Raw genomic sequence first — 14,161 nt, forward strand, 5'->3', positions numbered from 1 at the left:
ACAATTCATGCATCGGTGTAGTTTATAAAGGTGAAATCTGAACACATAAAATGACAATATTGCAAAGTGGAGGGCCTGAGGAGAGGCTGAAATGGCCAGAGTTGACGAGGCAGCTGAGCACCCGTGGGCAGACATTGTCTCCCGTCGGCCTGCAGGTCAATCACCTGCTGCACCCTTCACAGCTCGCTTGGCATTGTGGGCGAGGAGTGCAACTCCGCTATCTGATCACTAAGCCCTTGTCATCTCCCTCCCCAGACATCCACCCCTCCACTGCCTGGCCAAGGGTTTTAAGAGCATAAGCAATAAGCGCGGATTTAGATGTCCATAGTATGGGGATACATGAATGCAAACACTTATGTCTGAGACAGCGAGTGTATTGTATTTGTGCCGTCTAGCATGTGGCAGCGGTGTCACTGAGCGGAGTTGTGAAATTAATACTGCACTCGCTGATTGTGGCACATCCAGAATTCTCCAAAGCAAGTTCTGAACATGTCTCCTGGGGCCAGATCAAGGCAGTCAGCATAATTAATCGCATGCCTGCAAGGAAAGGTTGTTCTGCAAGGAAAGGAGAAACAGCTGCATTTGGCCCACAGCTTTTAGGTTACGCCATTCATTCACAACCTTAATGGATGGATTGTGTGGTCTCTCACAATGAGCACAGAACACTCTATCTGACAGACACAAACTGAAAGTGGTATTCTTTATACACATCAAAGCCGGCATACTGAGCTCTGCGGCTGAATAGGAGGTTAAAAGTAATTAACACTTCTTTGGATGCCGGTGATTACCTGGGAGTCTAGAAAGCCCCAGCCCAGACGCTTTCCATCAAGTGAGTGCCACCAAGCCCAAAGTGCCACCAAGACTCCAACTCTAATAGAACGGACTCCGGTGTACAATAAATGGCTTGATTGTGGCAGCTCATTTTGGGCACAGTCGATACGCTTTTGCCTTAATTCAGTGGTTTTCGAGAGAAGGAAATTGCCTGTAATTTTCTGCTGTCTCTGATACAGGGATTTAGATTACCTTTGCAGCCTATAATTTCTCCAGTAAAGCATAGTTTGCCAAGTAGTCAACACTTTCAGTGGAGTGATTTAGCATAAATGTCAACAGCCTGGGCTAGACCTCCAAGACTTAAAGTTTGCATCTGATCATCAAAGTGACACCAAATCCCAAATTGGAAAGATCAACATTCTTATAGTAATGTTAAAGTGTATGATTTACAAATTCACAGATTAAAGGATTACTGACTCACTGACAATGTCATGCCACAATTTCCTGTATCCATTTTCATGTTTAAATTAAATGAGGACCTTGTCTGACTGAGTAAATTCTTTTTGATGTTTCATCTTAACAATTAGCAGTACTTTGTCTTTCCTTTTGTCTTTCAACTTGCATTTCTCTGTGGTGGTATTTCTCAGCTTTGGTTAACATCATTCATGGACGATAATTGGGAGCTCTCCAGAGAGTGTGCCCTAAATCGTGAGCACTAGAAAGTAGTCACGATGAAACCCATTGATTTTAATACCATCTCAAGCAGAGCTTTATAAGACCATACCTACTGTATATAGCTCTGGAGAAAATGAAGAGAGCACTGCACACTTTTCTGATGTCATCCTACGGTTGCTGAGTGTCATTCGAATGAGCTGACGGTTTTGAATATGACCGTCAACTCATTAAAATGTCAATTAGAAACCATGGGATGACATCAGAAAAATGTGCAGTGGTCTCTTAACTTTTATCCAGAGCTGCACTATGTACTCCTTTTGTAATATCCTGACTAAGTTTTTTCAACAAAGCCCCGTTGTGTATTCCACCCTATTACAGGAGATAATTTAAGTGATGTCCACCCTTGGCTACACCCCAGTTCTAAAAGGACCACAAAACTTTGTCTCTGTTATTCCCGCAGCAATAAATCCTGCAGTCATGGGCACAATTGCCTCAAGGGTGAGCAGGTGAGCGTCAGGGATGTCTCTGTGCCAGGCAGGGCCCTGACTGGTTGGGCCTAAATGATGGAGGAAAGTGCTGTCACATTTTCCCTAATGGGTTTCAGGGCAATTCTGTAGCAGTCATAATGAGAAAGTCAAAGACACAAAATTCATCTCAATCTCACCTTGTTCGTGTCCAAAAATATATTCTGCTACTTCATTTTATTTAGGAGGTACGTCTCAGAACAAATTGGAATTAGATTGATGTATATGTTTGGGTATTTGAGGTGTTGCATGAGGTGTAAATCAAATCTTTTTCAGCTAAAAACAAAGCTGCTGCCTGGAGATGGATTTACCTCAGTAACTCTAATTTATGATAATGATTATGGGCACACCAATGTGACAGTCAAATATTGACACCCAGCTCTATGGTTTGTAACTTAAACAGCATTTCTTTATTTTCAGGCAATTTCATTCCTCACACCTTTGGCAGTCATTTTTGTGGTGAAGATTATTCAGAGGACAGACAGAACAGAGATCAAAGAAGCCTGTCTTGGTATGTCATCCCCATGCGTCTCCAACACTGTCTCACATTAGACACAGGAGAACTGGAGCGCTGCTGGTGCCCCTTGTATCCCCAGTGCTCTTGGAAGGGTTACATGTTCATTGAGAAGAAAAAGGGGAAAATTCCATATCCAGCCACTCGGTAGGATTGTAAATACTAAAAAGCCTTTATTTTCTAAGGCTAAAGTTTAAGCATACACCATGCGTATTGGCTCACGGGCCTTCATCAGGGTGTGGACCTTCATCATACCCTGGCCGGTGAGCTGATACACATTGGTGTATGCTTAAACTTCTCACATTGGTTGTACTGTTTTGTATTCTTCAGTCAGATTTGCTGAAGCAGCCTATTGTCGGCCTGTTCCTCATTCCTATAGTCTCCATATTGTCTGTAATGCCATTGAACTATGTTGGAATAGATCTTCAAAGAGAGTGGGGGAAAGAGATGAAGAGTTGAAAGGTTGATTGATCAGTTGAGTAGTTGATTGATTGTTTGATTTGTTGGTGAGTGGTTGGTTGATTGATGAAAAATGAAGGGAGGGCACGCATATCCCTAAACACTCATGTTGGTTGCAGAGCAAGTGTTAGAGAAAAAATGAAAACTCGCACACCAGAAACAGCTCTTGTTTATATTTTTAGTGTGTGCAACATTTTAGTGTGAGCAAACTGCTCTTCTTCAGATTGCTTTCACTAATACAAAAATGTTGCTCAATCTTAAACACATATCACATGACACGACAATGCACCTGATATACATTAGTATATTTAAAGCATCTTACAAGACAAATATTTACAGTGGTAACACAATGTACAAGATGATCCAAAGTACATAGAAGTGGGAAGTATTGTTCTCTTACACGTGCATCTATTTTGAAAACTAGTCATACATTTCACTAATGGAAGATGGAAACAGATAATCAAGTAGAGAACACACAGACTCACATTAATAAGTTAGAATTACTGCTGTGTCCTGAAGCTTGCCCTTTTGGCTGAGACAAACTCCAGTGAAGGTTCCTAATTTGACAGATTAGATGTGTATGTCTGTCGTGTACACTGATTAGACTGTGATAGCCGACTGGCCCAAAATATCACCCTATAATTAAGTGATCAATATCTGCAAATCATTGTGTTACTTGAAAAGGTGCAACTAAAACTTCAAAACGATGAGCACAACACGTAAATCTGGGACATGTAGCTTTACTGTGTTAGCGATACGAGCAGGAAATAAGAGCCATGACAACTGCTGTAGTACATCGCTGAAGCTGATATGTAACTTTGGCCTTGTGTGGGTGGGATAAAGAAAAGATGACAAGGAGAGAGAAAGAGAGAGAGAGAAAGACAGAGAGAGAGAGAGAGAGAGAGAGAGAGAGAGAGAGAGAAAGGCCTCTAATGACTGCAGGGTGAGGCAGGTTGCAATTTGCTCTCCACAGCCACCACAATGCCGCCTCTACTTGGTTCCTTGCAGTAGTACGGAGAGAAAACACATTGCAATTAATCTGCTATTTTTACCTCTGCTCATGAGCAAATTGAATTGATCAGATGGAACACGTCTCATTTCACCTTTCAGCAGTGCACAGAGCTTGTCCAAATTAACAAGCTGCTTAATAACTGCTTGCTGTTCCACTTCAACTCAGACTGGGTTTGCAGATAATTCTCCTCCACCTGGAGAATAGATGCTAAGTGAAGCAAGGGGAGGTTGATGAGCTTTCTCAAGATCCTGTTCATACATTTACCTGATACATCCAGGAGTCACTTAACTTGGTCACATTAAAAATTGATAGAGATACAGAGATTACTGTGAGACACTGCAAAACGTAATCAGATCAATAATGTTTTAATTTCAACTTTGCAGCAGTATCTCTTGCACTGGCTTTGAATGGAGTCTTCACTAACACAATCAAGCTGATCGTAGGCAGGTAATGTATAATATACATATTCAAGGGTTAGACTGCTCTCTCCATGTTCAAAAACTATGAATGGTTTATGTCTGTTCATGCAGGCCCAGACCCGACTACTTCCACCGCTGTTTCCCTGATGGACAGGAGAATTCCAAGATGCTGTGCACTGGACAGCCGGACCTGGTGGCCGAGGGCCGCAAGAGCTTTCCCAGTAGCCATTCGTCATGTAAGTGCCCGATAAGAGCCAGGGAGCAGGACTCAGGCCATTAGCCTTCCTTTGGAACAGCGCTACAAACGTAACTAAACCTCCAGCTCTGAAACTAAACTGAAGTCAGAGATAGAAGTTCCTGGAGGTCATTTCTTGTTCGTCTTGAGATACTTTCTGTACTATGATGTGAGTGGCACTGGAATGTTTTGTTTCTTAGAGAATAGAGAGTAAGGCAGGCTATTTATGCCAATGTCTGGGTTGCAGGAGAGAGATGTCTTGTCAAACTGTTCAAATAATCATCTGCAGGGCTCTCTGGACTACTTTTGGTCCAGATAGTTTCTTAATATAAATATCAAATATTTTAGCCGTGAGTCAGTTTTCATTGTGGCATGTGGGCGCTTGTGAGCTTGTGCTTGTGATAACAGAAGTCCAAATTAGGAAAGGGATAAATATATTCATACAACATAGAGACTGTCATGAAAGAAAGATGACTATCTTTACACATCTGAAATGTTGGAATATTAAAAGGCAAATATATATTTGCACATCAAAGAATCTAAATTAAGAGCAAGATCTAGATTAAGGCAGGCATGCTTTAAATGTAGAAATCTTACTCCAAGCTTATAGTGTAATTTTATAGTGTGTAATCATAACAACAGAGTACATATGACCATATCTTGACCTTTATAGTATGTGTTTGGGTTGTACATTAATTCCTATTTTATTTTCTAAGTGAACTCCCATTGGTTTCCTAGTAATTGCTGAAATGCTGAAAAACAGACAAATTGTTAAACAGCATAGACAGTGACAAATGTCCATGAAAATTGGGATTTTGTTAGATAACAGGTCTTGCCAAAACTATTCAAATTTAATTTGTCAATTTAAATGCATTTTGATGGATTTGTTGTTTTTCGGAGATTTTCAACAGAATGGAATGTGACAATAGGGGCATGCCAGGCTGAGTTAGTCTGGTTTAAGATTCATTTGCAAAGACATTTGAGGATCTCTATGAGAAGACACCCCCCCACCCCTTCTCTCTTTCGCTGTCTTGATGAGACCTTCTGGGATTGATTGGAAATGCATAGTGCTATTAAGAGGACGCTTCATAGCCTTATGGTGCTTGTTCGTGTGGTGAGATTTCATTGCAGAACCCTTAAGACTCCTGCTGCTCCCAGCAATCACCTGGGGGCAACTTGGTGCAATTGTAGGAAAGAAACAGTTGACCTGACTCTGACTAGTTAAGGGACTCTTTGGGTGTCCAGCAAAGTAGTTTTTGTTTTATCCACTCAATTGTATGTTTTATATTTTTAAATTTTTCAGTGAAGATAGACCAGACCATTAAATTTGTCCTTGAACTTATGAGCTGCCCACTAGAATGAAATGAATCTGAGGTTGTGTCAATATTTCTCTTATACTCATTGATAGTGCATGTAAATGTCTTAGTTGATATCAGAGTTAATTTCTCTATATTTCTATAAGTCAACATACTGTATGCAGTTATTATTATTATCATTATTAACTAAATGATATTTTGGTTACTGATGAACAATGAATAATTTGTTTGGAATGAAAAGCAAGTCGGGCATTTGAACTGCTGGTATATCAAACTCTTTTGGTCATTTTACTAGTTCAGAGGCAGCAGCATTGCACCACATGTCATGGGGGTTCTGGCTTGCCTGCATCCTTAATGAAACCTGGGATGGAAAGATATCAAATCAACAAGTGCTATGCCCCTTGGTGGAAAGTTTAATCATGAAGCAATACCTGAGACATCTGCTTGAAAGGTGTGACAGCATTCCCTAAAGTTAAATTGAGGTTATTTCATGGTTGGTTGCCATATTGCTAAGGAGTTTATGTGTTGAAGTTTAAGAAATAACAGTGCATATTTTAGAGATAAGCCTGAGGGATAATAGTTTGAGCATGAGCAGTTTCTGTTGATCGTTTTGTATTGTTGGATTGTTTCTGGATTGTATCTGGGTGAACTTAGCATTATGGCTATAGACCCTTTCAACAATAAAAACAAAAACAATGCTTAAACGTTCTATTTGGTTCCCAATCTACTTCCTCTGCATTAAGATAACATATGGAATGTTAAAACGGAAGCTTTGTGGGGCCAACTATGATGCTGATAATGGAACACTCTTTAAAGGGTCTATACAAATGATCTTCCCACCACTGCTCTGTAAGTGACAGATGGTGAGAAGTTTGACTGTGTGTGGCTGAGAGTGTGAATAAATTATCTTATGAGGGGAGACCGATACTGCAAGTGTCATTTGCATAAATTTAGTGAATCGTTTTTAGATGGCACACTCTCTTAATGAGGTCAGTAAATCAACGAAAATACTTGGAAAGTATTGCGACTACACTTCAGACATGATAATCTCTTGAGGTCAAAATATGTCTCTCTCTTTAACTGCATGGTTGTGTCTTCGAGTGAACAACTAGTGCCTTTGAAACACCCTTGGGGAAATAGTTCAGATGGGGGTACCTGTCAGCCAGACTAGCTTTGACTGGCATATTTTTCTTTGGGCTTTAGAGGGAAACAAATGGAGGTAAATGTAACCTGACTGGCCTGCCGTCCGGAGGAGTTTCTCCTTGGCCGCTGAGCCCGGTGGAGAGAGAACCCTGGGTCTCAGGTGTGCCTGAGCGCAGCCAGATTGCCTTGATATGTTCCCATCTCCATCCTCTCAATGTGAGATGGTTATGAATAAATGAAATCACCTTTGGGGTTTAACTGCTCAGTTCTCTATCAGTGTCATCAACAACTTCTGAGAGGAAGAGATTTTTTCCGCCCCAAAAACTGAACTTGTTAAATCTGTCAAAACCTTAAATAGGCTAGGGGATTTTTTTTAAAACGTCCTACAATCCATGTGCAAGTAGTCTAGTTGATGCTAGCCCACAGAATCTCTCTGGGTTTTATTATTAGGGGTAAGTTTTCAATTTTGCATTACATGTCTTTGCGTCACACTTGCTGGTGTATTTGAAGCATGGCACAGCTGAGATTGTTGCTCCCTGGTTGCAGCCGCTGTGTGGCTGAGCCTCAGAAGACTGCCGCGTTTCACAGAGCAAACACCAGCATGGCTCCACTGTGCCGTTTGATATGCAGAGAGAGAGAGAGTACACTTCCAGGCAAAGTTCCCGTCCCCTGGCGACAAAAGTAGGAAGGGTTATGGAAAATACATAACTACTCGCTAATTCTGGGACTCCACAGCAAGAGATGGGTCAGGGCAGGGCTGTTCTTTCAAAAATTTGCAACTCTGATCTTCAAAAGCACCAATTGTCCAAGAGAGTAGAAGTCCACTGTGTACAGTATGTGTGTGATGGCATGCGTTGAGCTTTCTGTGGGAGCGGCCCTGTGGGACTGGGATTCATTAGAGCACCAGAGCATGCTGGGATGAATTTGACAATATAAAGGAGAAGTGAATACGCATCAGTGTGGGATTTTAATGTCTTAGGAATTGTAAATGTTATTGCGTCATTCAGAATTGTGTGACATTGACAGATATCACCTGACAGTGCTAGACATGCCTAGTAGTAGATTTCTTTATTGAGAAGTCAGTGGTGACAAGTATAGAAAGAAAAGAATAGTACTCTTCAGTGCTCCCGTTGTGTCACTTCTTGGAGCGAGGAAGACCTCTTGGAGTCATCATAAACACACATCGCGGTGTTCTGATACTTATGTGTGAGGAATAAATTCACAGTGGCACAACTGAAATGCCTAAAGATAAAAGCTGACTTTGTTCAAAGAAGCACATAAGCTAATCAACCATAATCTAAAACTTAGATATTTTCAGCATTTATTAGGTGCTTCTATTCCTTTCTTTAAAAGTAATGTCTTTTGGATTTACTATTTTGCATATTCTTATTCATGGGGATAAAATAAACCACTAAAATTGTCAAATTAAAACATGTCTTAAATATAATTTCCCTTTGTCCTGATACAGTATTTATAATCCTAGAAGATATAACTGCAACCTCATAGTCCAGTACTTAGTTGCTTATATTGCTTATTATGCAATTTCCAAAAATAGTTATCAGTTCATATCAATAAGTATCAAAGGAGCAGTATGCCATTCTAATCATACACTTGTCAACATCTGCAAATTGTTCTTTATAGCTGTCCATTCTCTGTATGTGTGCTCAAAAACGTACAGTCTTACACTGAGTCTTAAACATTCCAACCAAATCAACATGTTGCTTTCATGGAGCATGGAAGGGGAAAGGCTGTAAATCCATTTATTGCTTATATATCAACCTTTCGCCTGAATCACAGACTAGCCTTTCAAAACAAACACTTTGCTATTGTTTTTCAAAAGTATTGTAATGTTGATGGGGCATTTTCTGTCTTGGTTTATACTTAAGTGACTTGAGAATCTGATGTTAAAAGACTGGAAGTGTTTGGCTGCATTAATTTGTAATGCATATAAATTACTTTGATGTCCAAAGTGAGTTCTGCAATGGTGTATAATCAGATGATAAAAGGGCTTCAAGATGGAGGCAACATTGTGTTAACCAGGATGATTTCCATATGGTAACAGAGTGTAAAGCAAGAAAATACAACTTAATCATCTGAAGTGCCCTTCTTCATATGTGTGAAATGGTCTCTAATGCATCTAAAGAGAGGCAGAAGGATAAATACACGAGGGGTTATTCTGCAGTGTTTGGATTTGCACATTTGTCACATAGTCTTCTTTATGAGAAATGACTCATGTAGAAGTCACACAGAGGTTATAGAAGACATTGACATAAAAAGGTACAACTCTACTGGTTGCCACTTTCTTAGCCTGCTTTTTACGAAAAAATTGTGCGTTAGCCACCTCCCTGCGTTTAAATCTGTTGCCAATGGTGCTATTGGCAGACATTTGGCCGGCCCTTGGCACATTAAGCATTCTTGGCTGGACATCATTGGCAGAGCAGAGGAATTCCACTGTGACTGACACTCTTCTCCCTCAACACAGACCGAAAACAAACCAGCATGAGGCTCATTACAGACATCACCACAACAGTTGAACATGACACAGTTCCATTTGGTCTTTGTGAACTCAATAGCACTGTACTGTACATCCTCTTAAGCATAAACAATTACAGATGAGTCAGACAAAACAAAGTCAGTGCTTACAGGTTTGTATTGTCTCACAGAGCCGCACGTGCAGAGTACAGTGAAACAGCACACCTGGGCACACCTAAACATGTTGCTATTGATAAAAGACAGTGGTAATAGCTGTGTCAAGATATGGGGTTTCCTTTAAAGCATACTGATACCTTGAGAGGTACACCACCCTTTTGTGCTCTCTTCTGCAGTATTGGCACTGAAACGTTGGGCTCTGTATGTCTTACATGTACAGTAGGTTCCCCCCCTAGCTCACTGAGATGCAGACCAAAATTCATGTAGATCAGAAACCCTCAACCTGTGGACTCCGCAGTGCATTATTAACATCACTATACTGGCACTTAGAAAAGCTCTCTTTCGTGGAATGATTGCCAATATCCGGTGCTCTGAGAATCTCTGTCTTCCAAAGCTCAAAGGGGCATTATTCCACTGTGATTCACCTGCGGTTCCCCTGTGATTCCCATGTGATTCCCCTCTTCTATTGGCTCAATGGTTAATATGCCCCTGGTCAGCATTTGCTCCTGATGCACTGTCAACTTAGGACCCCTTTTTGTCTAGGTACCTGGAATTTCATCAGTGAATTGAATTACAATACCCCCCCCCCCCTTACAATACACACACATAAATATGCATACACACACACACACACACACACACACACACACACACACACACACACACACATAAACACACACAACACTTGTCCTGCTTTTTTCCTTGGGCAGAGCTCTCATGAACCCTTTCACTCCCATATATATGATTGCTTATATTTTGTCCTTGACCGTATTAGTAAGTTACAGTGCTCTGAATAACCGGTAACTCGGCAGTGAGAGGGCCTTTCCATTATGATCCACTTAGTGCATGGTCAGTGCTGTTGTATCTTGTACAAATCTAATGTATGGCAGTAAGCGATTTATTTTTAATGGGCAATTCTGGTAAATGATGTGAGGACAACCTTCTCATGTGAGGCAGCTTCATGTACTGCATAATGCCAGAGTTTGATGAAAATAGGGCTATATAAAAGAACAAAGAAAGTCCACACACTGTCATTTTAATCTGATGTAGTGTTTCAATTACAGACTATTACAGACATGCTACAATTGTATAAATGAGGTCTATCTCAAATTGCCATGCAGGGGTTGGGTATTTATGTGATGAAGCCTATTTGTTGACAAATGTCCAATTACTTTCCATTGTTTAATCAATTTAAGCGGAAAAACATCATTATGTCAGGTTCCCAATTAAAAGTACCCAATTAAATTGCAGTGTTATTACCGTTTGGGCTTGATTGCCTGTGAACTAGAAGTCTTATCTTGGATTAGGGTTTCACCATCAAGTTGCCAGGGCAACAGGTTATGTGCCGGTAGGAGGCAGTTTCAACCTCTGGATATCTGCGCTCTCATCTGTGCAGACGGCTTATGGCTCGTTCAGGAGAGCGCAGGGTGATTTTATGCAGTGCTATGAAGCAGAAGCTAAGTCCTGCCTCACCAATTCCCTTTAGTCCCCCTTTATGTCTGCTTTATTGTAATGCTCTGAAACTGTTATTCATGTTGTAGAGCACCTGCTTAGAAATATTTACACACTATTTGCTCTTTTGTTTAATTTTGTGAATTAATATGCGCCACTTGTGCATATTTTTTTCCTTGCTTGTGCAAACTGCGAAAATGGCACAATTTTTACCACTATTTCAATACATTGAAAATCAGAAATTTATTGTCCACCCTTGATGCCCTTGCTTTAGGTCGTTCTGTCTCGTCTCTGCATGTGTGTGTGTTTGTGTGTGTCCAGTTGCGTTCTCTGGCCTGGGCTTCACCTCCTTCTACCTGGCGGGAAAGCTGCAGTGCTTCACGGATGTGGGTCGCGGGCGCAGCTGGCGTCTCTGTGCCATGGTGCTGCCCCTCTACAGTGCCATGATGATCGCACTGTCACGCACCTGCGACTACAAACACCACTGGCAAGGTAAATGCCCCACACAGCTGCACACATTTCATGCAGACTGTTTGCCTTACACTTAACAGAATATGTGCTGTTTTTTTCACTAGATAGCTACCATATGCCTGAACTCATAGTCATGTCTTTCATTGGTAATGATGCAATTGGGTTGAGGAGTTAAGATACTGTCACAAGGATAAGGCACATTTTATCTATGTCTAAAATTATGGTAAAATCTTGTCAAATGTCTCTCTGTGTCCTCAGTGAACAAATTTTTTGCTGGGCAATTCCATGGAGAATTACTTTTTTTCTAACATCCATAACGCCAATAAAATGTGATGGTAGGGTATGATGTGAATGATTACATGAAATTTGAGCATTTGCTATTTTTGGCTGAAGAATGTACATGGGAAAATTTCGCAAAAAATGAATGTTATCATTCACATCATACAAATGCCAAGGCATTTCACTGGCGTTTTGGATGTGACAAAAAGTCAATTTTCCGTGGAATTGCCCTGCTCATTGTTATCTGTTCCAACCCACCACAGAACACTGAAAGCTTTTCATAACGGAACCTGTTCTCCCTCCACAGCCTCCTTGGAAATCATTAGTTCATTGGTAAATATTTATACCTGTAGCACTCTTCTAAAAGAGGAGGAGGAGGAGGAGGAGAAAGAGACCACTCAGGGGCATCAGTCAGGTGTAAAATTAGCGCATGTCAGAGACATGTGCCCAGGATATCAATGGGCAGCAGTCAGCCAGAGCTGAGCTCTCACAGACAGCTGTCTGCACAATGCTGTTTGGCTGCCAATTATCACATTCATCAACAGGGTTAGATGGGACTGATCAGTGTATGATGTGAATGTTTGTTTTCATCCAGAAAAACATGACAAATGCCAGATAAACAGATGTTCTCTGAATGGGGCTGAAGAGCAAAATAATTATTAGTAGAACTCATTGTGGGCTGCTCTTACCCTAAGTGGCAAGCAAAAGATGCAACTTATCATCAGGCTATACAGGCAAGTGATCTCTCTGTCCGTATGGCAGAGGTGAAGTGATTACCTCACAGCCGGGGATGCCTGGTGGCATTGAGTTGTTTTATGTGGCCCATTGCTAAGCTCCCAAACAAAGAGTACAAATTTGTGTGTGCATGTGAAAATATTGCATCAGTTGGTGAAAGTTTTGCGGGAAAACTGTGAAAATGACAACAATTATAAACGTAACCGGGAAAGGCCGTTTTTAAATGTGGTCTTTGCCTGTTTTATTGGTCTCTGTCTAATCTGATACTGACTGCAAGTGATAAATGAAATTCTATCAGATGGAATTGAGGTGCTTAGTGGATGAGTCAAACATACAGCTAGCTACAGAGAAGATCTCTGAATATTATGACTGAATTGTGTGATGGGTGCAGTCTTGGCTGTAGCTACATAAATAGAGGCGGGCGGCCTCCATTAGCCTGCTCAGCGAACCATGGTTAATAGAATAAGAACAGACCTTCAGTTCACTGGCCTGCCCCAACTTCTACCTGTCGATGCACTAGCAATCAGTGTCTTTCGTCTCTGGATGCCAGTGTCAGAGCTGTGGATGGAGAGTTTCTCTTAGAGGAAGACTGAATCTTGCTGTAGATGCGGCTGTCATCATCAGCATTGCTCTGTTAATCTGTAAAGAAAATACAAAGTCCAGTCTATCAATCTAAAGATAAATGGATTTTGTATGAACAGGCATGTCCGTGGCATTATTGTAATGGGCTACACAATGTCCGGATAGATGATAATAATAAATGGCAAGGATGCCATATACCACAGCATGAGATGGAGTGGCCAATCCACCTGGAAACGATAGTTCAATAGTTCATTTATAATTCAGAATGAGAATGTATATGCAATTATAAAACATTCAGATACATAAATTCCTTCATGTGGAAATAAAATATGTTAAGCAATAAACCTTTGCAAATGAAATATGTCTATGAGGTGATGGTTGGTTCTATTTCCATAATGAACAGATGATAGCCACGTGTCCTAATGTCCACAGATGCCTTTGTGGGAGGAGTGATTGGCCTGATCTTTGCCTACATCTGCTACCGGCAGCACTACCCGCCGTTCCTCCACATAGACTGCCACCTGCCTTATGCCAGTCTGGCCGCTGCCCACCCGGTGCCCGCTGCCCAGGAAGACGCACAGCCCACCGACAACGCCACCAGTCTGCCCCTGGAGGGCCTCACCGAGGGGCCCGTATGACCACCAGTAGCCTCCACTCCAGCCAAGGCCAATATCAACCCGTAGCGTCCAGCTCTGCGGTGTGACGACCATGCAGACAAACTGACTTGCTCTTCAACATTCCAATGAATAGTACTCCCTTTTTCTTTTTCTGTGTTCCTTATCCTTCGCCTGCATCTTTTATTTCCTCTTTTCTTCTTTTGGTGTCTAAATCAGCTGTCTCTTTGAGCTATATTTAGATGTTTTTGTGTATTGGTGGAGAATGTGGGACAACTTTCCAGAGAGGCAAGGCAGAAAACAAATTAAGA

At 41.3% G+C, this 14,161-nt stretch overlaps 1 protein-coding gene across 1 annotated transcript in view; it reads left to right on the forward strand.

The window, feature by feature from the left end:
* Window positions 1–13,874, forward strand: part of plpp4 (phospholipid phosphatase 4) — a 35,932-nt gene extending 22,058 nt beyond the window's left edge. Inside the window, exons 3-7 of the mRNA XM_076285124.1 lie at window positions 2,391–2,481; window positions 4,339–4,402; window positions 4,486–4,610; window positions 11,491–11,661; window positions 13,669–13,874. Coding sequence (XP_076141239.1) covers window positions 2,391–2,481; window positions 4,339–4,402; window positions 4,486–4,610; window positions 11,491–11,661; window positions 13,669–13,874 — 657 coding nt within the window. The remainder of the gene's footprint in view (window positions 1–2,390; window positions 2,482–4,338; window positions 4,403–4,485; window positions 4,611–11,490; window positions 11,662–13,668) is intronic.
* Window positions 13,875–14,161: the final 287 nt, after the last annotated feature.

Source organism: Alosa pseudoharengus, unplaced genomic scaffold (assembly GCF_046254945.1).
Source record: "Alosa pseudoharengus isolate Yale_2024_CS ecotype anadromous, Long Island Sound unplaced genomic scaffold, YU_APseudo_1.1 YU_APseudo_1.1_scf_15, whole genome shotgun sequence".
Taxonomy (NCBI): Eukaryota; Metazoa; Chordata; class Actinopteri; order Clupeiformes; family Clupeidae; genus Alosa; species Alosa pseudoharengus.